Source organism: Peromyscus leucopus, chromosome 12, assembly GCF_004664715.2.
Source record: "Peromyscus leucopus breed LL Stock chromosome 12, UCI_PerLeu_2.1, whole genome shotgun sequence".
In the NCBI taxonomy this organism is placed as follows: domain Eukaryota; kingdom Metazoa; phylum Chordata; class Mammalia; order Rodentia; family Cricetidae; genus Peromyscus; species Peromyscus leucopus.
This window is the reverse complement of record NC_051073.1, coordinates 73316904-73342693: the sequence shown is the minus strand read 5'-3', so window position 1 is coordinate 73342693 and position 25790 is coordinate 73316904. Positions and strand designations below refer to the sequence as shown.

Here is a 25790-nt window from a genome sequence, read left to right as displayed (position 1 = left end):
TTACTATGGCCCTCGCTTGTCTGCCTGGTTACAGCCTCCCTGGGCATCTAGACTCAGGCACTTTCTGACAACTGGGTCTGGGTAATGTTTTTGCACTCCTTCAGGTACCAGCTAGGCTGGAACATTCAGAACAAGTAGACTATTAAGTTATGTGTGTGCAGATCTCTTTCTAGAAAGGGCATGGTGCACAGAAGCACCCACCACCACACCCCTGCTCTGCATGAATCATTACTGGAAAACTGCAGAGTCAGAGTGAGTAAAGGACTTTGTGGAAACAAGAAAGCTTTACCAGGGAGGGGCACTGTACACGGGTGTGGTGCTCCTACCTGCTTATAAATGTCACGGCCAGGCAAGAAACGGCACTTCCCGGTTCTCTCTGCTGGCCGGCTGGACTGCTCTCCATCACCTCTTTCTTTGCCTGGGAACATGGCCGCAAGGAAAATAATCGCAGTGTTTGGAGCAACAGGTAAAAAAAAAAAGTATTTTGTTTGTTTGTTTTTTGAGACAGGGTTCCTCTGCATAGCCCTGGCATAGAAATTCATGCTAACTTTGCTCACATTTCTGACTTCCAGGTTTTAGCTTTTGAGGTTCAGTGGGTGAGCAGAACCCACAGCCCTTAGGAATAAACTGAAAGACATCATCGTGTGCTCGGTGTTTTTGATGTGAGCAGGTTAACTTGACTTTGTGAAAACTTATCCTTAGAAAGGCAAAGATAAAGACAGTCTTCCCCATCATTGACTTACTTCTTAGTGCAGGTCTCTTTTGAAACTGAGCTCAGTCTGGGGTACCGCTCCCACTCACCGCTGGATAAGCTGCAGAAGCAAGCAGGAAGCAGGGAATGTGGAAGCCTGGCCACCACCACCGTGACATGAGAAGCCTGTGCCTTTTAAACCAGCCTCCACTTTTCCACTCTTCCCCAACAGTTTGAGCCATCTTGGCAAATTGTTAATCAAATCAGTTGAGACCTATACCCCCAGCCTCTTAATGATCCCTTTGAAAATGTCAGCATATGGTGTCTCACGCCAAGGAAAATACAGTCTTGGTTAATGTTCTCCAAAAACCTCCTCCCCAGTGAGAACTCCTAGACCACTGGCTTTCCTGGCTTTCCTTGCCGCTCCCCTTTTCTTTTTAAATTGTTTATTGTAGTACATTGTGTGTGTGGGGGGGGGGCGCGCGTGCATGAGAGAATTGTGCAGGTTGTGATCCTGGACTTGGAAGCAAGCCCTTTATCCACAGAGTTGTTCTGCTGGCTCTTCCTTGCTGTTTTTCAACTGCATACCCCTCTAGAGTTTTTGCACCTGCTCCCCCAGCCTAGAAAGATCTTTCCTGTCACTCACTCTGTTTTCTCCCACACAGCATTCAGGGCTCCGTTCAGATGTCACCTTTATGGGTGTTTCCAGACCTCCATTTAAAACATGAGATTTTGCTCTAGCCAAGTCACCATCTGGATCCTCCCTACCTTGACCCGTCTTTCCTGTCTTTCCACACTGGAAAACAAGCTCCACATGGCCAGGGAGGCAGGTTACTCATGTGTCAAAAAGAAAGAAAACGAAGAAGAAGAAGGAAAAGAAAAACAGGCTGGGGACTTTCGAGATGGTACACGCCTTTAATCCCAGCCATTGTGAGGCAGGCAGATCTCTGTCAATTCCAGGCCAGCCTGGTTTACATATAGAGTGCTGTGCCAGGCCAGCCAGGGCTACAGAGTGAGACCATATCCCTAAAACAAAAACAAAAGCAGAGTATGGCGAGAATGTTTTTCCTGAAAGACAAAAGTCATGGAAAGATTTTGAGCAGAGGAATTGGCCTAAGTTTTCTGGGGAGGCTAAGAAGGAAGTCTGGTAAGCAGAGAGCAATGGGAACCTTCTCAGGGGCAGGCCGGTGCCTGTGGGCTCAGGTCCGCAGAGATTTGCTCCGCTGCTGAGGGAGGTTCTGGTTGCTGTGCAAACACGCCATTCTGAATGGGTGCCATATTTATTCAGCTTGCTTTTATGTTCCAGCATTCTGCTCCCACTTTTTTTTATAACACACAAATCTTGTCTGACTGAAGATTTTGTTGTTGTTTTGTTTTGATATTTTTTGTTTTTCAAGACAAGGTTTCTCTGTGTAGCCCTGGCTGTCCTGGAACTGGCTCTGTAGTCAGGCTGGCCTGGAACTCACAGAGATCTGCCTGCCTTTGGGATTAAAAGTTTGTGCCACCACTGTCCAGTGGTAAGTTACTCTTAAAACAAATCCTAGTCCTTCCCTCAAATCATTCTGGTTTTTAAATAAATTTATTTAAAACAAAGACTGAAAAAGAAAAAAGAAAAGAAAATCAGCTGGGTGTTGTGTTAACATGCTCCTGACATCCCAGCATTTGGGAGGCAGAGGATTTAATGTAACTCACAGTGTCCTTGAATAGCATTCAGGGCTCCGTTCAGATGTCACCTTCAAGGACACTGTGGGTTACATTAAATCCTGTCTCAATGAAAGCAAAAGCAAAACACCAACCAAACCAAAAAGAGAAAGAAATCAGATGCAGTTTTTTTTGTTTGTTTATTTGTTTTTTTTGTTTGGTTTTTCGAGGCAGGGTTTCTCTTGTGTAGCTTTGCACCTTTCCTGGAACTCACTTGGTAGCCCAGGCTGGCCTCGAACTCACAGAGATCCGCCTGGCTCTGCCTCCCAAGTGCTGGGATTAAAGGCGTGCACCACCACCGCCTGGCCTGTTGTTTGGTTTTTCAAGACAGGTTTCTCTGTGAAACAGTCATGGCTGTTCTGGAACTCACTTTGTAGATCAGGCTGGCCTCGAACTCAGAGATCTGTCTGCCTCTGCCTCCTGAGTGCTGAGATTAAAGGTGTGAACCACCACTGGAGATGCAGTTTTCATGAGATTTAAGTGTTAGGCTCAGAGCTCTGGAGACTCAGTCAATATCCTTGGACTCTGAGAAATTATTTTCTTTCTTTTTTTTTTTAAGATTTATTTATTTATTTATTTATTTATTTATTTATTTATTTATTTATTTATTATGTATACAGTGTTCTGTCTGCACACATGCCTGCAGGCCAGAAGAGGGCACCATATCTAATTACAGATGGTTGTGAGCCACCATGTGGTTGCTGGGAATTGAACTCATGACCTTTGGAAGAGCAAGCAGTGCTCTTAACCTCTGAGCCATCTCTCCAGCCCAAGAAATTATTTTCTAAGATAGTTTCCACACTTTCATTTTGAAATTCCTCAGTCTCCTCACATTTCTTTTTTATTTTCTATTTGTCTATCTGTCTCTCTCACCCACTCCAATTTTGGGCTATGTGTCAATTTTATGTCTCTTTAGGGTTTTTTGTTTGTTTGTTTTAGATAGGGCCTCGCAGTCTGTGCTAGCTTCAGACTTGCAGTGTGGCTGAGGCTGGCACTGAACTTCTGATCTCGGCTGCTGCTTTCTGAGTGCTGAGTCACGGCTGTGCACCACCACACAACTCTTCCCTTTTGAAACTTTATTTCCGTTATAACACACTACATTTCTCGGAGATTCTTCTCTAGAACGCCTCTCCCCCTCCCCCTGTGTGTCTAAGTTTTTGAGACAGGATCTCTTGTAGCCCAGGTGGACCTTAACACTTACTGTGTAAGGATGACTTAACACTGATTCTCTTGCTTCAATATCGTGAGTGCTGGGATTACAGGTGTGAGCTTTCCATCCCAGGAGTTGTGATATATTATGCGGGGGGCCCCAAGGGTGTCCCGTGCATGCAGGGAAACATGCTGGCATGCTGGGCAGATGCAGCAGTGGGCTGATGGGCGGCCCACTCTTGAGGGCATGGCAGTGGGGCGGCGGGTGGACATTCACAACCCAGAGGCTGCATCTGTGCAGGAATGGTTTACTATAATAGAGAGATGAAGAGAAGACAGGAAAGAGGGAGAGGAGAGGGAGAGAGAGAGGGAGGGTCGAGGGGTGCACACCTCATGGGAGTGGAGAGAGAGAAAGAGGAAGGGGCAAAGTTTTTCCTGAAGAAGGGGCTTCTACCTCAGGATGCAGGGCGGCCCCAAGGGGCGGGACTCCAAGGGGGCAGGTCAGCGTATTAACATTCCTCCTTTTTGATTATTATAAAAAGAGGTGAGTTATGGGAGCAAGTGGGGGAACAAGGGCGCTGAATTCTTGTGGCTACTTTAAGCTGACAAGGGGCGAAGTGGGGAGGGGGGAACCGGGAGTCATGCAAGGCGGAAGATCTCAGGAACGTTCCTTGAGGGAGCTAAGGAGGCAGGTTGCAGCAGTGGTGTTCCAGGAGGGGGGCGTATGGCACACCAAATCAGGGGTATAGAAGTCATGGCATCTGCCATCTCTCTGGAGGTCAGGCGGAAACAGTGAATCTGCAAAATATGCTGGAAAAATAGATGGAGTCAGAAATGGGCTTTGGAGACTGTTAGTTGTCATCAGACCAGATTTCTTGATGCAGTAGCAAAACTTCCCAGGAGTCTGAGTTATCTGTAAGACAGCTGGAATGGGTTTGCATCATGGCAACAGGGTTAAAAATCCACTTAAGGACTCTTAAGAACTCTTTGTAGTCAATGTTCTTTCAGTTTATCAAAGCTACATTTATCAGTATTAAAACTTTGAACCTCTTGAGTTATATCTGAAACCAGGCTATCCTGTACCATGAAGTCTGTGAATGAGGCATAGCTGTCTGTAATTGGAGAGTGTATATATATATATATATATATGATCATATCATATATATATGATCTTTGGATTGGGGCTGTTAAACTGATTCCCTAGTCATCAAACATCGTCAGATCTGAGAAGGATAAATTTAGGAAGTGAGACAGCTTTCCATCTCCCTAGGCAGCAATCCCAAGTCTCTCCATGGTCACTGGGGAAGGGGACAGAAGCCCCAAAGGCAGCACTTGTTCAGTTGATAAGCCCAGAAGATCTGACAGATTTTTTTCTGTGGAGTAGAAATTTGGGGAGACTGACGTACCTTGACTGCAGTATGGGGCATTCGGTTCTCTGTTGTTCCTCTTATTCGCAGTCTGGACAGGATCTCAGCTTTTCACTGCGTGCCCAGCCTTGCCATGAGCTTCTGGGTGGAAGTTCTTCTGCAGCCATCCGTCTTCTTGGAGGAGATACAGGATGCTGCCAGGAGCTGACCTGTCTCTCTATCATAAAGAGCTTTTATATTAACTGCCATATTCTCAGATCTCTACAGGTGTTTGAGGACTAGGGGAACAAAATCTGTCAGATGTATTATAACTTTGAGAGCATATCTATGACTTAAGTCTGAATATACAGGTTTCCCAGTTAGTTACAGCTTAATGAAGTTAGCAAAAACGGGTGTGTGTGTGTGTGTGTGTGTGTGTGTGTGTGTGATCTCTTAGTACAGCCAGATTATAATACTGAAATCCACATCATAGAAAAGCAAGTAACGAGCAACCAAGAAAAATTTTAAATCCTTTTAAAATCCTGAGCTTGTACCCCAAAGCATATCAGAATTGTATTAATGTTAAAATCTGAAATTTAAAATCTTACTATAACAATAACACCTGCATGTGGTTCTGCTGATGCCCTGGAGGGCAGTGTATACCTCTCTGGACCCCGCCCACACTAGCAGCAGCGGAGGAATGAACGGGCAGGCCCAGACTGGACTTTCCCCTCCCCAGATGGCCGGAGCCTGAGAGAGGCAGCTGGGGAATGCCAGGTCAAGGCTGGAAGACTTTTCCTCAGCCCATAAAACAATGGAGAAACAATGTGTGGTGGGAGGTGATTCTCTAACCTCCCTCCATATGGCCTGAGCACTGGGCACCCCGCCCACACTGCCCTTAGTGAAGATGGGGGTGAGGACATATGACCTGCCTGTTTTGACCTTAGCCAAGATGGCAGCTAGACCACATGGTTGCCCTTATTTAAGATGGTACCACCTGATCACGTGATCCCCCCTATCAAATATGGTGCCTGACCAATGGGTTCATGTGTGTTTTTTGCTTGTTTGTTTCTGTCAAGACAGACTGAACAGATAAGGAACAGGTAAAGTGAAGCATTTACAAGTTAGTCAGAAACAAGTTAACGTGGCCATCTCTCAAGCCCTGGTAGCAGCAGAGGAAAGTCGGGCTGATAGAGGGAGGAAGCTGCTTGGCTCTGAGCAGTGGAGGAGCGGCCAGTGGGGCAGGAGACGGGCTCAGAGCCAAAATCCTGAGGGTGGAACAGGAGGTCCTGGAAACAGAGTTAAGGGACAGAGGGAAAAGATTTAAGAGATAAAATCACAGACAAGGAGAGGAATTAGCAGCAAGGGACAGGCGGAGAGAGCGAGCTTTTCCTGGCGGGCAGTTTTACGTGTCTCAGAAAGGAACCTGGTAACAGGTGATGATGTAATCACTTAGCAGAGGCTGGAGTTGGCGATGAGGAAGGAGCTGGGATAGGGTAGGAACGAAGTATAACAGCGCAAGATAGCCAATGGACCATCATCACAGAGGCTATGGGCCATAAAACAGTGGGCACAGGCTGCCTCCATATGCCGCCTCATAGGGGCAGGGGCCGAGGGGCTTAGAGCCTGAAAGACATGTGGTACCAGGGATAGAAATGAGACTGACCTCCAGCATCCCGGAGAGTCAGCAAAAACTAATGAACTTCGCAAGACAGCCAATGTACTGTCGGCACAAAGGCTATGGGCCATGGAGGGCACAGGCCGCCTCAATATACTGTCGCATAGGGGTGAGAGCCGAGGGGCGATGGGTCCCAAAGACAGGTGGTGCAGGCACTGTGACGAGGGAAATGAGGGAATCCTCAGCTGTGGAAAAATGGCCAAAAGGGAGGCTTACTGAAGCACGCGTGCGTACGTGCGTGTGTGTGTGCGTGCGTGCGGGGAGGGGTGGGAGGTGGGGTGGGGCGCCACGGGACACGAAAACGATGATGACACACGACATTTATCAATTTATGCCGGTGTTGCATGCAGTGAGTGTTGAAGGTTCCAGGGCTCCTAACGTGTTTCAGGCTGATGGCAGGCAGGAGAATGTTTATGATATGTTATTCGGGGACCCCAAGGATATCCCCCACATGCAGGAAAACATGCTGCCATGCTGGACAGATGCAGCAGCGGGCTGGCAGGCAACCCATTTCATGCGGGGCATGGCGGCAGGTGGACATTCACAACCCAGACACTACATCTGCACAGACATGGTTTATTATATTAGAGAGATGAAGAAAAGATAGGAAAGAGAGGAAGAGAGATGGGGGGGAGGGTCGAGGGGTGCACACCTCATGGGAATAGGGGGAGGGAGGAAGGGGCAGAGATTTTGCTTAAGAAGAGGCTTCTACGTCGGAAAGCAGGGCGGCCCCACGGGGCAGGATTTCAAAGGGGCAGGTCAGAGTATTAGCACCAGTTTGGTGTGGTGCTGGGAACTAAACCCAGGGTTTTGTGCATGCTTAGTCGGGGTTACCATTGCTGTGATGAAACACCATGACCGAAACAACGAGGCGGGGGTGGGGGTGGTTATTTGGCTTACTGATCATCATTGAAGGCAGGCAAGACAGGAACTCAAGCAGGGCAGGAACCTGGAGTTAGGTGCTGATGCAGAGGCCATGGAGGAGCCTGCTTACTGGCTTGCTCCCATGGCTTGCTCAGCCTGTTTTTTTTTTCCAGAACCCAGTAGCCAGAGGTATCCCTGCCTACCATGGGTTGTGTCCTCCCCCACTGATGACTAATTAAGAAAATGCCCTACAGGCTTGCCTGGCTACATCCTGATCTTATGGAGACATTTTCTCAGTCGGGACTTCGGTGGCGAAATAGGCAAACAGTACCATCTGAGCTACATCCTCAGTTCTCCCGAAACTTTAAAAAAACCCCGAAGTTTAGAAGTTTGTCTTTGGGTTTCACTGTGATGTTCTCATCTCTACATGTCATCATACATTTGTTCTCATTCACCACTCCCGTCTTTACCCATCAGCCTTACTGTGTGTGTGTGTGTGTGTGTGTGTGTGTGTGTGTGTGTGTGTGTGATGTGAACAGTGAGCAATGGACATGGATGTGGAAATGTCTCGGCATCGTGTTGCCTATGTTCTTTAGATGTATACCCAGAAGTGGTACAGCTGAGTCACATGGTAGCTTTACATAATTTTTTTCAATTAGCTTAACTTATTTATCTTATGTGTATATTTCTGTGTGTGCATGTCAGTATGTGCGTATTCCATGGCACACTTGTGGAAGTCAGAAGACAACTTGCAGGAGTCAGCTCTCAACTTCCACCACGCGCATCTCGGGGATTAAACTCAGGTTGGCTGGGTTGGCAGTTAGTACATTTAGCTGCTAAGCCATCTCACCATCCCCATTTTTAACTTCTTGAGAAGCCTCTATGCTGATTTCCATGGTGGTCAGACCAGTTTACACTCCTGCCAATGGAATACAAAGGTTCCCCTTGCCCCACATCCTGCCTCCAGCATCCGTCCTCATTTGTTGTATGGATGACAGCCATTCTCACTGGGGTAAGACGAGTCTCAAGCAACACTAATTTGCATTTCCCTGATGGCTATGTATGCTGAATGCTTTTTCAAATATTTATTGGCCCTTTGTATTTCTTCTCCCATCCACATACCAATTAGGTCCCACTCTGCTTAGCTTCCAAGATCAGATGAGACAGGCCGAGTTCAGGGTGGTGTGGTTGTAGACTATTACTTCTTTTGAGAACCGTCTCTTTAGTTTGTTTGCCTATTTAGTAAACAAATAAACCTTTTTATGTGTTTAGTGGTTTTTTTTTTTTTTTTGGTTTTTCATATATTCTAGCTATTAATCCCTTGTCTGATATATAGTTGAGAAAGATTTTTTTCCTCACTTTCTTTCCTTGGCTATGCAGAAGGCTCTTAATATCTGTTTGTTTTGTTTGTATTGAGACAGGTTTCTCTGTGTAGCCCTGGCTGTCCTGGAACTCACTGTAGATCAGTCTAGCTTCGAACTCACAGAGACCCACCTGCCTCTGCCTTCTTAGTGCTGGGATAAAGGCGAGCGCCACCACTGTCCGGCAGTATCTTGTAATCTCGTCTGTTGGTCCTTAGGATGAGTTGCTAAGATCCTGGCATCCCTGCAGAAAGGATCTGGCCTTGAACTTACAAATGCTGGGGTATAGACAAGTATCACTATGTCTGACTTTTGTAAAATTGTTCTCAGCTTCTCTTCTTGTGGGATCCATGTGATGTATCACTGATCTAACCCTAGAGGAAGAACTACCATTTCACAAGCTGGCTTTGCTCATGAGCCTCAGGTGGTGGCTAGTAGAAAATTGGTTAAGGGTGAATGAATAGGTAGCCAAAATTTACCAGATGTTTGAGAAAAGCCTCCCCATGAAAATTAAAACTAAAACAAACTGATAAAAAGAAAACAGAATCAGTAAAGGGGAGGGCATGGTTGAAAAACAGAATGAGCACTCAATGGGCTGTGGTGTAGTTTATTGGTCTAATATTCAAGTCTCAGAGTCGGCAGGGTGTGGTGACAAACTCCTGTAATACCAATACTTGGAAAGTAGAGGAAAGAGGGTCAGGAGCTCAAGATGAACTTGGATGCATTTGTGAGTTCAAGGCTATTCTAGACTACAGGAGGCCCTGCTCAACAACAACAAAATAAATAAATAATAAATAAAAACAAAATCCCCTAAGAAACAAGAAAGCTGAGCATGGTGACACTGGCCTGTAATGCCAGAGTGCCAGAAGCTGTGACAGGAGGATTGCTAGAAATCCAAGGCCAGCCTGGGCTACAATAGCTAGTTCCAGGGTAGCCGGGGCTACAGAGTGAGTGCTGGGCCAATTTAGCAAGATCTTCTGGAGGGGAAAAAGAGCTGAGTGTGGTGTTGCATGTCCTTAATCCCAGCACTTGGGGCAGAGGTAGGTGGATCTCCCTGAGTTTAAGGCCAGCCTGGTCTACATAGCTAGTTCCAGGTTAGCCAGGGCTAGATAATGAGACCCTGTCTCAAAAAAAAAATACAAACAGTAAAAAGAAAGCAGGCTGAGCAAGCCATGAGGAGCAAGCCAGTAAGCAGTGTTCCTTCATGGTTCTGCTTCAGTTTCTGCCTCTAGGTTCCTACCTTGAGTTCCTGCCCCGACTTCCCTCCATGGTGGAGTGTGACCTGAGAGTTGTAAGATGAAATAAACTCTTTCTTCTCAGGTTGCTTTTGGTCATGGTGTTTTATCATAGCAATAGAAACCCTTAACAAAGGCAGAAATTAGTACCAGGATTTTGGAATATTACTATGACAGACCAGATCATGTTTTTGAGATGATTGTGAAAGGAGTTGGAAACTTTGGGCTAGAAAAACTACTGAGTGCTCCGTGCTTAGTGAGCTGTTATGGGAATTTAGACGATAAGGTTGAAAGCAGTGCAGACAGAGGAAGAAGGTTTGTGAAGTCTCAGAGGGAAGTTGGAGTGTCCCTTAAAGACTTGATGGGGCTGTCTGATATTTTGAATTAAGAAATCTGTGGGTCATTAAGAATTAATGGATTAAGACTCTGTGGGTGTGGTGGTGCACACCTTTAATCCCAGCACTCAGGAGGCAGAGGCAAGCAGATCTCTGAGTCCGAGGCCAGCCTGGTCTACAGAGTGAGTTCCAGGAGAGATAGGACTACACAGGCGAAATAAAGGAAAGAAAAGAATCTGTGGTTCTGGTCAGCTGGGGCTGAAGAACCAGCCTTGATTAAGAAGAGAGTAGCATCACTGATTTGAAATCTTCATTGAAGTGTTTCCTCAGAGTCAGCACACAGACGCTGTGCTTCAGAGAGGTCAAGGTGCTGTAGCCCAACTTGGTACTAGGTAAGAGTCTTCCCAGGTGGTGATAGTTTTGAAAGCATGAAGGGATGGGTCATGGAAAGCAGCTGAAGCTTGGTCCTCCTGGAGTCCAGGAGAGACCATTGAAGATGCAGCCACAGTTGCAGTAGAGGAGAAGTTGAGGCTTGATACTATGTCTCCAGTCAGAGCCCCTGAAGCCAAGAGGCTATTGGCGAAGGTGCTGCCCAGCTGCGGCAGAAACACCCGTATTTTGGAGACGTCAGTACCATGGAAGGACCACCAAGGACAGCAGCAGTTGTAGTGTGGAGTCTGCCTGAGTCTGCGAAGTGTTCTGTGTCTCACTGTATGTAGATGGCAGAGCCTGAGAGGAGGAGCTACTCAAGCCCCTTGCAGTCAGAATGTCTGACACGGTGTGTGTTACACAGCTGGACTTCAGTTTTGCTTTGAATGCAACTGTTTCCTGGTGTAAAAAAAAGTATGTGACTTAATTTTAACATTACAGGAACCCAGGCATGAGACCTTGCATATTTTAGAGAGACTTTGAACTTCTGAAGAGACTAAACTCCCCCACCCCCACCCCCACCCCAGGCCCACCCCAGCCCCAGACAGGGTTTCTCTGTGTAGCTTTGCGCCTTTCCTGGATCTTGCTCTGTAGACCAGGCTGGCCTGGAACTCACAAAGATCTGCCTGGCTCTGCCTCCTGAGTGCTGGGATTAAAGGCGTGTGCCACTACCACCCGGCTCTGAAGAGACTAAACTTTTAACTTGTATTTTTTTTAATCTTGATAAATTTTTTGTTTAATTCTTTTATTCATTTATTTATGTACGTGGGGGCACACACCACTGGACAAATTTAACTTGTAAATTTTAAAGATGGTGGGACTTTTAAAAGGTGGAATGTGTTTTATATTGTGATGTTGATATTAATATGAGATCTTGGGGATAAACAAGAAAGGAAAGGTTATAGTTGGTAGTGATGCATTTTTGTGTCTAGTCAACAGGACGTCAGTTGTACTGGTTGAGTTTTGCCAACTTGAGCCAAACATAGGCAGAATCCAAAATGGTTAGCCTCCCAGGGCAGTAGACAGGTGCAAAGAACTATCCAGGACAGGCCTCCAGTCCCTTTGATGGAGAAATCCAAATGTCAGTAACCCAGCACAGCACCTGGCATATATTCAGAGAACACAAATTAGGTGATTAGATGATTCTATTACAATTCATCATGAATGACAAACAAACAACAACAGCAAAAAGGAAAACTTATGGAAGTTTTCAAAATGTTTTATAAATATAGACTAAGCTTGGGAAGATAGAGCTCAGTAGTAAAGCATTTGCTAAGCATATGTGAAGCCCTGGGTTAATCCTCAGCACCGGAAAAATTTGAATAGACATAAATATTATATATAACTGGAGAGAGAGAGAATCATTCAAGGGGTGGGAACTAAAAACAAAAAACCCCTTAGTATCTATGTCTGCATAATAGTGTTTAATTGTTTAATTGGGGGTCTGCACTTGACCATGTGGCCTGCTTTTTCCCTCCAGCCTCTCCTGGTCCTCTCCCTCTTATGGCCTGGATAGTTTGAAAGCCATGGGATGCTTAAAGTTCCCAGTGGTGCCTCCAGAAGTGGGGTCCTTCAGTAATAGCTCCATGTGCAGCTGGAATCTTCTAGTGAGCTGGTTTTTTGTTTGTTTGTTTGTTTGTTTGTTTTCTGATCCTGTGTTTCTTCTTTTCCTGACCTTGCAGGGGCTCAGGGTGGCTCTGTGGCCAGGTCTATTCTGGAGAACAAACATTTCGCATTGAGAGTACTGACCAGGGATGTGACTCGGAAAAACGCCCTAGAGTTTCGGGACCTCGGTGCTGAGGTGGTCAGATGTGACCTGGATGACGCTGCATCTGTGGAAGAGGCCTTGAAAGGGGCCCATGGAGCCTTTGTGGTGACCAACTTCTGGGACCATCTCAGCAAAGAGAAGGAAGTGTGTCAGGTGGGAGCCGAAGCATTCCTTCTTTACCCCCTGAAGTCCCTTCCTCTTCCCCCACCCACTTCTGTCTGTTCTAGTCTCAGTTTGGGCCCCACAGTAAGCCTTACTCTGCAACATTCTGTTGGCACGTAGGAAATATATGCACTTTAGGTACTTGCTGAGGGTTTGGTATTTGAGAAGAGTCGCTTCATAGAGCCAGCCGTGAAATCCACATATTACTGTTTGTAGGAGGAGGGCAGGGATGCCCCACATACATTGAGGTTACTTGGATAGCAAAGGGGAGGATAAAATATGACCAATATATTTATACTTCAAGCAGAGAATATGGGGATGAATTAGTAAAGGGTACAAAGAAAAAGAAATAAGCAAGCAGGTAAATGGAGTAATAGCTCCAGGGTAAGGAGGAGGGGGGGAGTGTGTGAACCGGTACTATGTGCTGTGACTCAGCTCTGCTGTGTGTGTGTGTGTGTGTGTGTGTGTGTGTGTGTGTGTGTGTGTGTGGCACTGAGCAGAGATCACACCCCAGCCACACAGTGGGATGAGGAAAAAAGGCAATTGTGCCTTTGCACAGCAGTGGAAGAGAGTTTTGTGTGCAGGTTTGTGCGTGTGTAAGAGGAGAGGAGAGACAGTGCTACATCTTTACTTTAGAGACATGCTAGGTTGATGAGTTTTAAAAAAAGAGGCATGCAGCGTAAACATGTTTTCTCAAGGTTAGGGAGCTGAGAGATGAAAACTCTTACTCTGCGGTGTATTAACCAGCATGCAGAGGCAGCAAACTGACTTTCATTTGTTACTTGTTTTTATTTTTGTGTAGGCTGACTTTGTATTGGTAGCCCAGGCTGGTCTCCAACTAATAGCAATCCTCCTGTCTCAGCCTTCTAAATGCTGGAATTATAGGTGTGAGCCACTACAGCCAGCCAAGAACTGTTTTCTTTTAGATTACAGGATCTATCTTCCTGTGAAAATCCCCTCTCCCTGTCTCTCTCTCTCTCTTTCTCTCTCTCTCTGTATGTAAATTTGAAAAACTTATCAAATTTTTAAAAAGTTATGGAGAGCATCATCTACCTGTAGAAATGACAAAATTTAGAAAAGTAAATAATGGGTCGAGCTGTCCTGGGAATGCTTGTGGAATTGGTCGTGCCGCTTAATGTTTGCCGGATTAATTTCAGAATGTCACAGTATTAAGTTCTGGGAGGGCGTGTGCCAGGTGCTCTGCCACTGAACTCCACCCTCAGCCCTTTATTTTTTAACTTTTTATTTTGAGACATAACCTTACCATTTGCCCCAGCTAGTTTGAATTCAATCTGTAGCTCAGGAAGACTGAATTTGTGATCTTCCTGCCACAGGTACCCAAGTAGTTGGCATTTCAGGTCTGTGCTATTAGGCGCAGTTTCCCTACCTGCCCCCAGCCCTTAAAAGTATTTCTTGAGCCAGGCAGCAATGGCGCACGCCTTTAATCCCAGCACTCGGGAGGCAGAGGCAGGTGGATCTCTGAGTTTGAGGCCAGCCTGGTCTACAGAGCAAGATCCAGGACAGGCACCAAAACTACAGAGAGAAACCCTGTCTCAAAAAACCAAAAAAGTATTTCTTGAATTCTTTCTTTTTTTTTTTTTTTTTTGAGACAAGGGTTCTCTGTGTAGCCTTGGCTGGCCTCGAACTCAGAGATTTGCCTGCTTCTGCCTCCTGAGTACTGAGGAAGGAGAGAGGGAGGAGGGGAAGGGAGGAGGGAGGGAGGAGGGGGTGTAGCTTTAGTTTTCCTGCCTTGCCCACAGTCAGGACAAATCTTTGTCATCTGCCAGTCCCACAGCCACTCAGACCCAACCAAATAAACACAGAGACTTATATTGCTTACAAACTGTATGGCCACGGCAGGCTTCTTGCTAGCTGTTCTTATAGCTTAAATTAATCCATTTCCATAAATCTATACCTTGCCACGTGGCTGGTGGCTTACCGGCGTCTTCACATGCTGCTGGTCATGGAGGCAGCTGGCAGTGTCTCTGCCTCAGCCTTCTGCTTCCCAGAATTCTCCTCTCTCCTTGTCCCACCTACTTCCTGCCTGGCCACTGGCCAATCAGTGTTTTATTTATTGACCAATCAGAGCAACAGATTTGACATACAGACCATCCCACAGCAAGGGGGAGTGAGTGAGGGAGTAGGGGGAGGGAGAAGGGGGAGGGAGGGAGGGAGGAGGAGGAGAAGGGAGGCTAGAAATGTAGAACTAAAAAAAAAGAGAGAATCCATAAGTGAGGTGTGAGGAGGAGAGAGGGAGGAAAGGAGAGGAGAGTGAGAAAATATACATTTATGTGTATACGGATTCCTCCATTTTCCCCACAAAATACAAATGGTGTGCAGATATCAGGAAAAAAATATAAATGTATATTTGTGTGCAGTGTATATTTTGACCTTCAGGGAAAGCTGGTGGCAGATACAGCCAAGCGCCTGGGCCTGAAACACGTGGTTTACAGCGGCTTGGAGAACGTGGATCGGTTGAGCGGGGGCAAGCTGAAGGTTCTGCACTTCGATGGGAAGGGGGAAGTGGAAGAGTATTTCTGGTCCATCGGTGTTCCCATGACCAGCATCCGCTTGGCAGCTTATTTTGAGAACTTCCTCACTGTGTGGAAGCCAGTGAAAACCTCGGATGGCTACTACACCCTAGGTAAACGCCAGGTTGCAGGGAAGGTCTACCGTCAGCTGTTCCTGCCTCCTTGCTCCCCTCCTGTTTTCCCTCCATCCCCCATTTCCTGCCCCTTTTCAGTGGACACACTGGTTTTCTTGGCCCTATGACCTGTTTAGACGGCCACTGAACTGTCTTACATTTCCTAGTGACAGGCACACCCCAGAGGCCACCATTGGACCTGGTATGCACACAGGTGTAGATGGAAGTCTCTGACCCACCGTAGCTGCTCCCAAATAATCACTCAGGAACTTAATATTAATTGTAAGTGCTTGGCCAATAGCTCAGCTAACTCTTAAATTTAAATTACTAGCTAACTCTTACATTTAAATTAACCCATAATGAAAGACCCTAACCCTTCAGGCTTTTACCCCCAAGCCTCAGGAAAGGAGAAACTTCAAGCACCAGGAAATGAGAAACTAAAAATCTAGTTCCAAGGGCAACCTGACTCAGCCACCACTCAATCACCCCTGCCACAATGTAACAATGTAAAAAGATTTCTGTTAAGAGATGTGCTCAACTGCGACTGGGATAGTTGCAAGTGTTCCAGGAAGGACCACTGTGACCTGTGTGTAAAATGTGCACAGTGACGTAATTGTATCCCCCTCTGTGATCACTCTCTGATCAGACCATGATCTTGTGAAACGAAATTGTATGGGAATTGTAATCTTATGGCTTTTGTGGGTTTTTCCTTTAAAAGCCCCCATGGAGCTGCAGTAAGATGCAACTCTTGTTCTCAGGACAAGAGTTTGCCCTTCTGTACAGAAGCTTAATAAATCCTCGTGCTGTTGCATCAACTGGACTGGAGTCTGGGTTCTTGGGGCGCCCACTCGAGACCCTAAACTTTGGGGTCCAACAATATTTCTTATCTACTCTCTGCCAGGTGGCTCATGGCTTGTTACCTCATTTTCAACATGTCCTGCTTCCTTGGTGTCTACTGGCGTCTCCTCAGACTCCATCCTTCTTCCTCCCAGCATTCTCCTAGTCTGGTTCTTCGGCCTAACCTTATTCTGTTCAGCTATTGGCCAGTCAGCTTCTTTATTAAACCAATCACAGTGACAAATCTTCACAGTGTACAAAAGGATTATCCACAGCACACAGGTTACTTTTCCAGCCCTCCATGATAACATTCCCCATGTGTATAGTTAGCTCTCTGTCCTCAGGCCTCAGTTTCCTCATGTCTCTTGGGAAAGCTGAACAAGATGACCACTAGGAGTCCTAGCTGTTTTAGCTGACATTCAGCAGCAATCGAGGACAGGATCCCATCATCAGAGTTAGTAGTCTCCAGGGAGCATAATCTCCCAGGAGACGGGTCCCCAGCCTGCTCCAGCACAGCCTGCATAGGGTTAGGGTGGCCCTGGGTGAAGAGGTAATGGCCACGCCCATACAGGATCCCAAATATTCAGACTGCAGCACCAGTTGTCTCTGAGTCTGTCTCTATGGTGGGAAGAGCTGACATTTCCCCGTGAGAGCTAGTGGCTGCATGATTCCATGCCCTCCATGCCTTCTGAGGTCTGCTCCCCCAGTGACCTCTTCCCACAGCAGCTGCTTTTCATGCCCGTGTTTAAGTGGTTAGACTTAATGAAGTGACTAGCTTGGGGTGGAGGACCTGCCGAGGACGTGATACTACAGCTTATTTTTATTTGTTTTTGAAACTAGCACTGCCCATGGGGGATGTACCAATGGACGGGCTCTCTGTCGCTGACGTCGGAGCAATCGTCTCTAGCATTTTTGCTTCTCCAGAGGAGTTTGTAGGCAAGGCTGTGGGCCTCAGCTCAGAGGCCCTAACAGTACAGCAGTACGCTGACATTCTGTCTCGAACTCTGGGGAAGGACATCCGAGATGCAAAGGTGAGTCCTTCTATTGTTTGAGACACGGTTGGCCTCTTTTTCATTTTTAAAATTGATTGGTCGATTGGTGTGTGTGTATGTGTGTGTGTGTGTGTGTATGTGTGTGTGTGTATGTGTGTGTGTGTACATGCATATGCCACATTGTGTGTGTGGAAGTCAGAGGACAATGTGCAGAAGTCAGTTCTTGTAGTGAAGTTTTTACCAGGACCGCTGGTCAGCTCTGTCCCACCAGCCAGCTCCCAAATAACCACACAGAGACTTATTATTAATTATAAATGCTCTGCCGATAGCTTAGACTTGTTTTTAACTAGCTCCTATAAGTTAAATCAACCCATTTCTATTTTTCACTTGCTGCCACGTGGCTCATGGCTCATGACCTCATTTTGTACATGTCCTGCTTCCTCTGTGTCTGGATGGTAACTCCCTGACTCTGCTCTGCTTCTTCCTAGCATTCTCTCTGCCCTGCTTCCTCCTAGCATTCTCTCTGCCCCTAGCCATCTGCCAGTCAGCTCTTTATTAACCCATGAGAGTAGTACACGTTTACAGTGAACAACAGGATTATCCCACAGCAAGTTCTCACCTTCTACCACATGTGGCCCACAGGCTGAGCTCAGGTTGTTAGGTGGGTGGTAAGAGCCTTAACTTGCTGAGCCATGGGCCCAAGACAGGGTTTAAGTAGCACAGGCTGTCCTCAAGCTTGATGTAAATACCCCGCCCCAGACCCCCTTGAGCTGGAACCACAGCAGCCGCAGTCACGCCTGGCTCCAAAGGTGAATTCACTGATGATCGGTGTGACCACAGGAGGCTACCTCAGCTAACATCCCCCTGATCCATACATTCATTAGATTTATCGGTGGATTTAGAGGGGAACCAGACTCCCAGAAGAGAATGAAAAGAGTGCTATACTAACAAACCTTCACTTCTTTTATGGCTTTATTTCGTTGGCTTTAGGTTAATTGGCTTGCTAATTTAGAATCCGAAGATCAAGGTACAACTTTTTTTTCACCCCAGCTGTTCCTACTCCCCTCATTGGCTCTCACTGTGGGTGAGGGAGGCGGGTGCAGGTGGGGGCGGGGAACACAGGCATTCTAGTCTCCCAGCCTCTGCTTCCTCACTTGTAGATTGTAGGGTGCCCTTGTGAAAATGAGACAGGCTATATTTAGTCTACCTTAGTGATCAGCACACAGTAGGGATACATCAAGTACTGTGCCCACTGCTAAGCCCTTGGAGGAATTTATAGTGCAATCAGGTGTTAACTGTGTCATCCTGACTATCTGTAGGTGCCAAGAGGACATTTTGTGTGAGAAATGGGTTTCTCTCAGCTCAGGGTTGGCTCAGTGGTTAAGAGTCTTTTTGCTGTTCTTTCGGAGAGCTGGAGTGTGTCTCCCAGCTTCCACACTGGGAGGCTCACAATCACCTATAACTCTAGCTCTGGGGGGACCTGACATTCCCTTCTGTCCTCCTTGGGCACCCTCAAACACAGCCGCATACACATCAACAATAAAATAAATCCTTAAAAAAAGGAATGGGTTTGAAGAAACTCTTGAGGACACTTAGTGAGCTGTCAATCACCGACAGTGCCATGAGTCTCTTAGGAGGCATCTGGTCCAAAGTGTGGCAAGGACAGCTCTTCACAGACAAGTGGGAAGAAGGATGGGTACCATTTCCCCACACAGGTGTTGACAGGGTGCGGGATAGAAGAGCCTTCCCTGTGGGTGCAAGGACTGAGCATAATAGTTGCAACAGAAACCATATGGCCCACAAAAGCCTCAATCAAGACTTCATGTGCAGCCCTTGAAGAGAGAGTTATCTACCCTGGGTGTCATCATTTCATTTGTAATAAAGATGCCCCGGCAAAGGCAACTTGAGGGGGAAAGGGCTTAGTTGGCTCATACAGTCCACCGTGGCTGGAAAGTCACCGTGGTGGGGACTTGAAGCAGCCGGTTACATTCCATCCACAGTCCAGAGCAGAGAGCAGCATGTTGATTCCTGCACGCCAGTGCCCAGTTTGTTTCTTTCCTTCTCATTCAGCCCAGAGCCCAGCCAAGGAACTGGCTGCCTTCCCTCATTCATCGTGAGCCTTCTACCTCACATGACCCAGTTGAGATAATCCTTCACAGGCATGCCCACCGGCCAAGCTAATCCAGACAGTCCATCATTGAGATGCACTTTCTAGGTGATTCTAGATTGTGTCGAGTTGACAAACTCACCACACCAGTGTGGTGGCTCACACACCTGTAATCCTGGCACTCGGGATGTAAGGGCAAGGAGGATTTTTGTGAGTTACAACCTGAGCTATAGAGTGAGACTGTGTCTCAACATCCCACCCCAGGAGAAAGTTTACTGAAGTCTGGTAGTGGTGGCCTACGACTTTAATCCCAGAACTTGGGAGGCAGAGACAGGCAGATCTCTGTGAGTTCGAGGCCAGTCAGATCTACAGAGTGAGTTCCAGGACGGCCAGGGCTGCACAGAGAAAACCTGTTTCGAAAAACGAAACAAAACAGAAAAGAAAGTGTATTGACCCCAGTTCCTGAATATCCAAATTCCCCTCAGAAATGGAAATCATATTCCTGTCAGCATCAGCAACTCTTGGTGTAGGGTGTCATTTGGACGGGGGAGTTGGGTAGAGGGCTTTAAATATTCTCTCTCTCTCTCTCTCTCTCTCTCTCTCTCTCTCTCTCTCTCTCTCTCTCTCTCTCTCCCTGGCAGGCCATTCACAGGAGAAGGGGTGTTGGTGGTGATTTTTGTGTGGACTTCCAATTCACGTTGGGTGTTGTAAGGACACTAAAAGATTTTTTTTTCTGGAAAAACCATGATAGGTGTCAATCAAGACATAAAACAACTATATTTCCAGCCAGATGAACACACCTTTAATTCCAACACTCTTGAGGCAGGGGCAGTGGATCTCTCAAGGCCAGCCTGGTCTACAGAGTGAGATCCAGGGCAGCAAGGGCTACACAGAGAAACCCTGTCTTGAAAAACAAAGAAACAAAACCCAAAACAAAAGAGAACAACTGTATCTTTGAAACTAGGGTATCTTTGAAACCACACAAAGTTTCATGGAGGAAGTGAGTTCTTCCAAGCCCAAGAAGGCAGTCCTAACTCAAAGGCAGGCTCGTGGGAGGTCTTGCAGGGTCTTGTGCATACATATATTCCCTAGTGGTCCGTCTCCTGGGGCACTCACATTAGGTCCTGTTTCCTTTTTCTCTTGATGGTTTGACCTGTATACGGAAGAGACAGAGGGAAGGGGAGGCATATGCATAATGGGATGCAAGGCATATTCATGATTACAGGACTGAGTGAACACAGTTGTGGGTGGCTCTGGATCTTCCTAGCATTTTAGATGGATGCCTGGTCCCTGGAAGTTCTTGGACCATTTATTTGTTTTCTAATGCAGTTGAGGCTTCTCTAGCACCAAAAGTTCTGGGGCACTAGGAGCAGGAAGTTCTACAGGATGGTTAATACTGTTGTCTTGATGGTTAATTCTAGTCTGTCTCGAAGGCAAGCCCACATTCGCCCTCAGGTAGCAAAAACTCTTAGGCATTATGTTGATTTTGGCAAGAATGCATCTGGCCACAAGGTGGCGCTCCAGCCTTCCCGGTTTGGTACCCTCGGGCCTCCAACCTGCCCAACTTCTCTAAAGAGGGGTAGCCTGTGGGACTGAGGGATTCAGGGTAAGCAAAGTCCACCAGACTCTCACCAGTTGTTCAGTACTGCCTGAACTGTCCATGCAAACCCCCGGGAAACACGGATCCCTCAGAAAGTGAGTTGCAAGAAAACAGATCTCAAAAATCCTTTAAAAGTCTGCAGCAATAGATCCCTATTTAATGAGATTTGTTAGTTGTCATAGTTACAAGATGAGTGTGACTTAAAAAGATTTCCATGCTCCTAACATACATTATTCTGTTTTCAAACTCAAAGTTTTAAATATTTCTCTAGTTAAACAAAAGTATTTCTTTAAAAAAATGTGTGTGTGTGTGTGTGTGTGTGTGTGTGTGTGATGTGTTTGTATGTTCACATGCATGCAGGTGTGCTGGGAAGCCAGAAGAATGGCTCAGTGTGAGTGATGAGACCCAAACCCAGGTTTTCTGCAAGAGCAGTATGCATTCTTAACCACTGAGCCATCTCTCTAGCCCTTATCTTTCTATTTCAAAAATAACAAATGCTTATTAGGGTAACTGAAGCAATTATGAAAAAGAAAAATGCCCAGGCAGTGGTGGCACATGCCTTTGATCCCAGCACCCAGGAGGCACAGGCAGGTGGATCTCTGTTGAGTTTGGAGCCAGCCTGGTCTACAGAGGGAGTTCTAAGACAGCCAGAGCTGTTACACAGAGAAACCCCATCTCAAAAGAAAAAAAAAAAGAAGAAGAAGAAGAAGAAGAAGAAGAAGAAGAAAGAAAGAAAGAAAGAGAGAAAAAGGAAAAAGAAAATAAAACTCACCCATTAATCTCTGACAGATAACAAGGTCTGCTGGTTTACTCCAATCCTTTTCAGTACAAGTAATACATACGTGTGTGTGTGTGTGTGTGTGTGTGTGTTTTATTTAAATTTATTTTATGTACATTGGTGTGAAGGTGTCAGATCCCCTGGAACTGGAGTTACAGACAGTTGTAAGCTGCCATGTGGATGCTGAGAATTGAACCCAGGTCCTCTGGAAGAGCAGTCAGTGCTCTTAAATGCTGAGCCATCTCTCCATCCCCATATAACATACCTATTTATCTATACTTAAAACAATGTTCAATGCCGTTTCACTCAATGTTATGAATATTTTTCTATTTTGCTAAACTTCTTCAAATATATTAATATGATAATATGTTTTTATTGTTCTGTTGATGGATACATATGTTGCTCTTTAATTTTCTTTCTCTTCCCCTCTCCTGTTTTTTATTTCTTTGAGATAAGCTGGCCTGGAACTCACTATATAATGCAGACCAGCCTTAGACTCAAAGCAGTCCTCCGAGAGCTGGAACAGGAATTTTCATTATTAAAAATGTCATATGAAAAGCCGGGCGGTGGTGGCGCACGCCTTTAATCCCAGCACTTGGGAGGCAGAGGCAGGCGGACCTCTGTGAGTTCGAGGCCAGCCTGGGCTACCAAGTGAGTTCCAGGAAAGGCGCAAAGCTACACAGAGAAACCCTGTCTCGAAAAACCAAAAAAAAAAAAAAAAATGTCATATGATAGCTGGGCCGTGGTGGTGCACGCCTTTAATCCCAGCACTCGGGAGGCAGAGCCAGGTGGATCTCTGTGAGTTCGAGGTCAGCCTGGGCTACCAAGTGAGTTCCAGGAAAGGCGCAAAGCTACACAGAGAAACCCTGTCTCAGGAAAAAAAAAAAAAAAAAAAAAAAAAAAAAAAACATGGTACACAAGCAGAAACACCTGCATTATTTCTCATGGCTTGACTTCATATTTCTTTCAGGTTATTTTTTTTTATTGATCTGTTTTGAATTTGGAGGAAGTTTATTGCCAGGCTGAGGTACACCAAGTCCAGGCTCCTCAAGACACAGAAGCCACGCAATTGTGGTTGTCCATACATTTTTATTTCTCACACACATTGTTCTTTTCTTTTCTTCTTGGTTTTTTTGAGACAGGGTTTCTCTGTAACGGCCCTGGCTGTCACGGAACTCACTTTGTAGGCCGGGCTGTACTCGAACTCACAGAGATCTGCCTGTCTTTGCCTCCCAAGTGATGCTTCCCACTGCCTGGCCTCATGCATATTTTTCTAAGAACAAGGGGAGGGCCAGTGGGATGGCTTTGCAGGGGAGGCAACTGAGAACTCTGATGATCTGAGTTTGATCCCCCAGCCTTACAGGGTGACAGGAGAGAGCTGACTTCTGCAGGTTGTTTGGACACCTACCCTGGTACTGCACATGCATGCATATGCATACATATATATGTGGGTGATATATATAGATACAGACACACATATATATACATATACACATAAGTATATACAAAATTTTTGTTTTTGTTTTTATTTTTATTTTTTAATTTATTATTTTATTTTTATTTTTTTTTTTGCTTTTTTTTTTCAAGACAGGGTTTCTCTGTGTAGCTTTGCGCCTTTCCTGGAACTTGCTTTGGAGACCAGGCTGGCCTCGAACTCACAGAGATCCTCCTGCCTCTGCCTCCCGAGTGCTGGGATTAAAGGCATGCACCACCACTGCCTGGCCCATACAAAATTTTTAAATTGAGCAAAAAACCAAGTGGAACTGTATGGTCACAGCTCATCTCTGCAGGGAGGGCAGCTTATATTGATCAGATATAGGAAGGATACCGTGTCTTCAGTAGAGGCAGATATCTGTATCTAGTTAGTGTCAGGCAGAAGTCAAGGATAGAGGCATCTCAGTAAGCATGGGATGTGCTCCATTGTTGTTTGGGCTTGTCTGGTCCTGGCAGAGGCTGGAATGATTGAAGGGGGAAAAAACAAAACAGATCTCTAACCATGAAAGGAGAAAATGGATGGGCTATCAGCTGAGTAAAGAGCCAGCTTGCTGAGGAACTAATGCCTATGTAGCCAGGAGGGCAGACCATCCTAGGAGCCTGCTGGGGGGATCCGGGAGAAAAGCAGATGAAGCCCCCTGAAGATGCTCAGATTTACCTTATCCAGATGCCTGGACCTGAGGCTGTTGAGCCTTCAGCATGGTCAGGTGTAACACCACCATCGGGGGCTGCGGCCGGAGCCTGTGAGCAAATACATCAGTAACTCAGCAGAGAAGTACTATCTCCACTGAATGGCACACTTAAAGACGATAAATAGTTTCACATAGTTTGGATCAGAATTTACCACCCAATCCGTTCACCAGTCAGTTTTCTGACAAACTGTGTGTGAGAAGTATTTCAGAGTTAAAGAATGTGGGCCTGCATCCCTACTGAGATGAATATGTAAAACTATTTTAAATGCAAACCGTAACATTGACTGCTGTCTTCCTTTTTCTTGAAAGATCACGCCAGAAGCTTATGCGAAGCTGGGATTCCCTGGAGCCGAGGAACTGGCCAACATGTTTCGTTTCTATCAAATGAAACCCGACCGGGACATCAAGCTCACCCATCGTCTGAACCCCCAAGTCAGAAGCTTCAGCCAGTTTATCTCAGAGAACCAGGGAGCCTTTAAGGACATGTGAGGAGCCTCGGCTGTTGAGGCTGCATGGTCTCCTCACATCATGCTGTTCTTGCAACACAGTGTTGCCCTTTTCAGAGCAGCTAGGTTGAGGAGATGATTGTACCATCCGAGGGTTCTCTATGCTTTCTCTCCAGGACAGACACTGCAGTTGAGATTCAACACAGCAATTTCATTCTCTTAAAACTTTCCAGCTAGTGATTAATGGTGGTAGAGCAGTGTGGTGAATTGAGAAGTCCCACAATACATTGCCTACTCCAGATCTTTCTGTCCAAGATCCAAGTTGTCAGGGACTCAGAACATCTCCCTTAAATGGGAGGTCACTCAGCTTTCTTCTGAATGAGGGATCACCTTCTGAAATTTCCCTAGGAGCTTGGTTTTCTCAAAACTTTCAGCAAATTAAAAACAACCTAAATGACCATCAAAAGATGAACAGACGAATACAGTGTTTTACGTATAGGGAAATATTATTTAGCTCTAAAAAAGGAATAAAGTACTGATGTATACAACAACATGCTGAGTTTTGAAAACATTGAACTAATTGGAAAAAAAACCCAGACAGAACAAGATGCATGAGTCCAATTATGAGAACTATCTAGACGATTACCTTGAAGAGATAGAAAAAGTAGACATGAGACTGGGGCAGGGAGGGAGTGCGTCACTGCTTGATGGTTACAGGGTTTCTATTAAAGTTGATTAAAGAAAAAAGATTTGGACAACAGAGGCCACAGATACACAATATTGTGAATGTAATTATTGCCAATGAATTGTATGCTTAAAATGGCAAGTTTTAAGTTGTATAAACTATGCCACAATACAATTTTTCCAAAATGTTAGTGTTATGGCCCTGAGGGGAAAGGTTTCCCCAATACCAGTGTTACAGCTCCGAGGGGAACGGTACCCTGGAGGTTGAGAGCCAAGGAATACCACAAAGTCACCCAGCACCACAAACCTCACACAAGAGATTTACTGGGAAAGACACAAGAGGATGGCTGCCTCGGCTTGGGAGAGAAGCAGCAGAGAACTGAGTGGGAGGCGGGCTCCAGAGAGCTTCCGGGGAGGTGGAGCTTTCCGGGGTGAGGATTGGTGGGATTTCAAGTCCTGAGCTTGGGTGGGCTCAGGGATTGGTGGGTTTTCAAAACCTGGAAGGGAGCTTGGACTTTTTAACCCTACACAAACTATTGTAATATTCAAAGATTACATACAGGGTTTTACGCTAGTGATGAGAAGAGAGAGTTGGAAACTGGCCATGCAGTTTTAGTGCAGGGACCCTAAAGGCAGTAGTTCTAATTGTTTTTTTTTAAATTATTATTAGTTGATAAGTTTTAGGCCCCCTCAAGGCCTCTCTGCCATGCCATCGCAACAAACTGAATCAGACCAAATTGGAACACCCAGGTTTAATGGGTAAAGTGCTCCCAGGCGATTCCCTGGGCCCCCCACAG

At 46.0% G+C, this 25790-nt stretch overlaps 1 protein-coding gene across 1 annotated transcript; it reads left to right on the top strand.

Moving 5' to 3' along the window:
• Positions 1-318: 318 nt before the first annotated feature.
• On the top strand, positions 319-25168 carry LOC114697129 (nmrA-like family domain-containing protein 1). The gene is made up of 5 exons (XM_037209834.1): positions 319-466; positions 12472-12710; positions 15117-15363; positions 17041-17231; positions 24173-25168. Exons 1-5 carry the CDS (start codon positions 337-339, stop codon positions 24350-24352), a joined length of 987 nt encoding a protein of 328 aa, XP_037065729.1. The 5' UTR covers positions 319-336; the 3' UTR covers positions 24353-25168.
• The last annotated feature ends 622 nt before the right edge of the window (positions 25169-25790 follow it).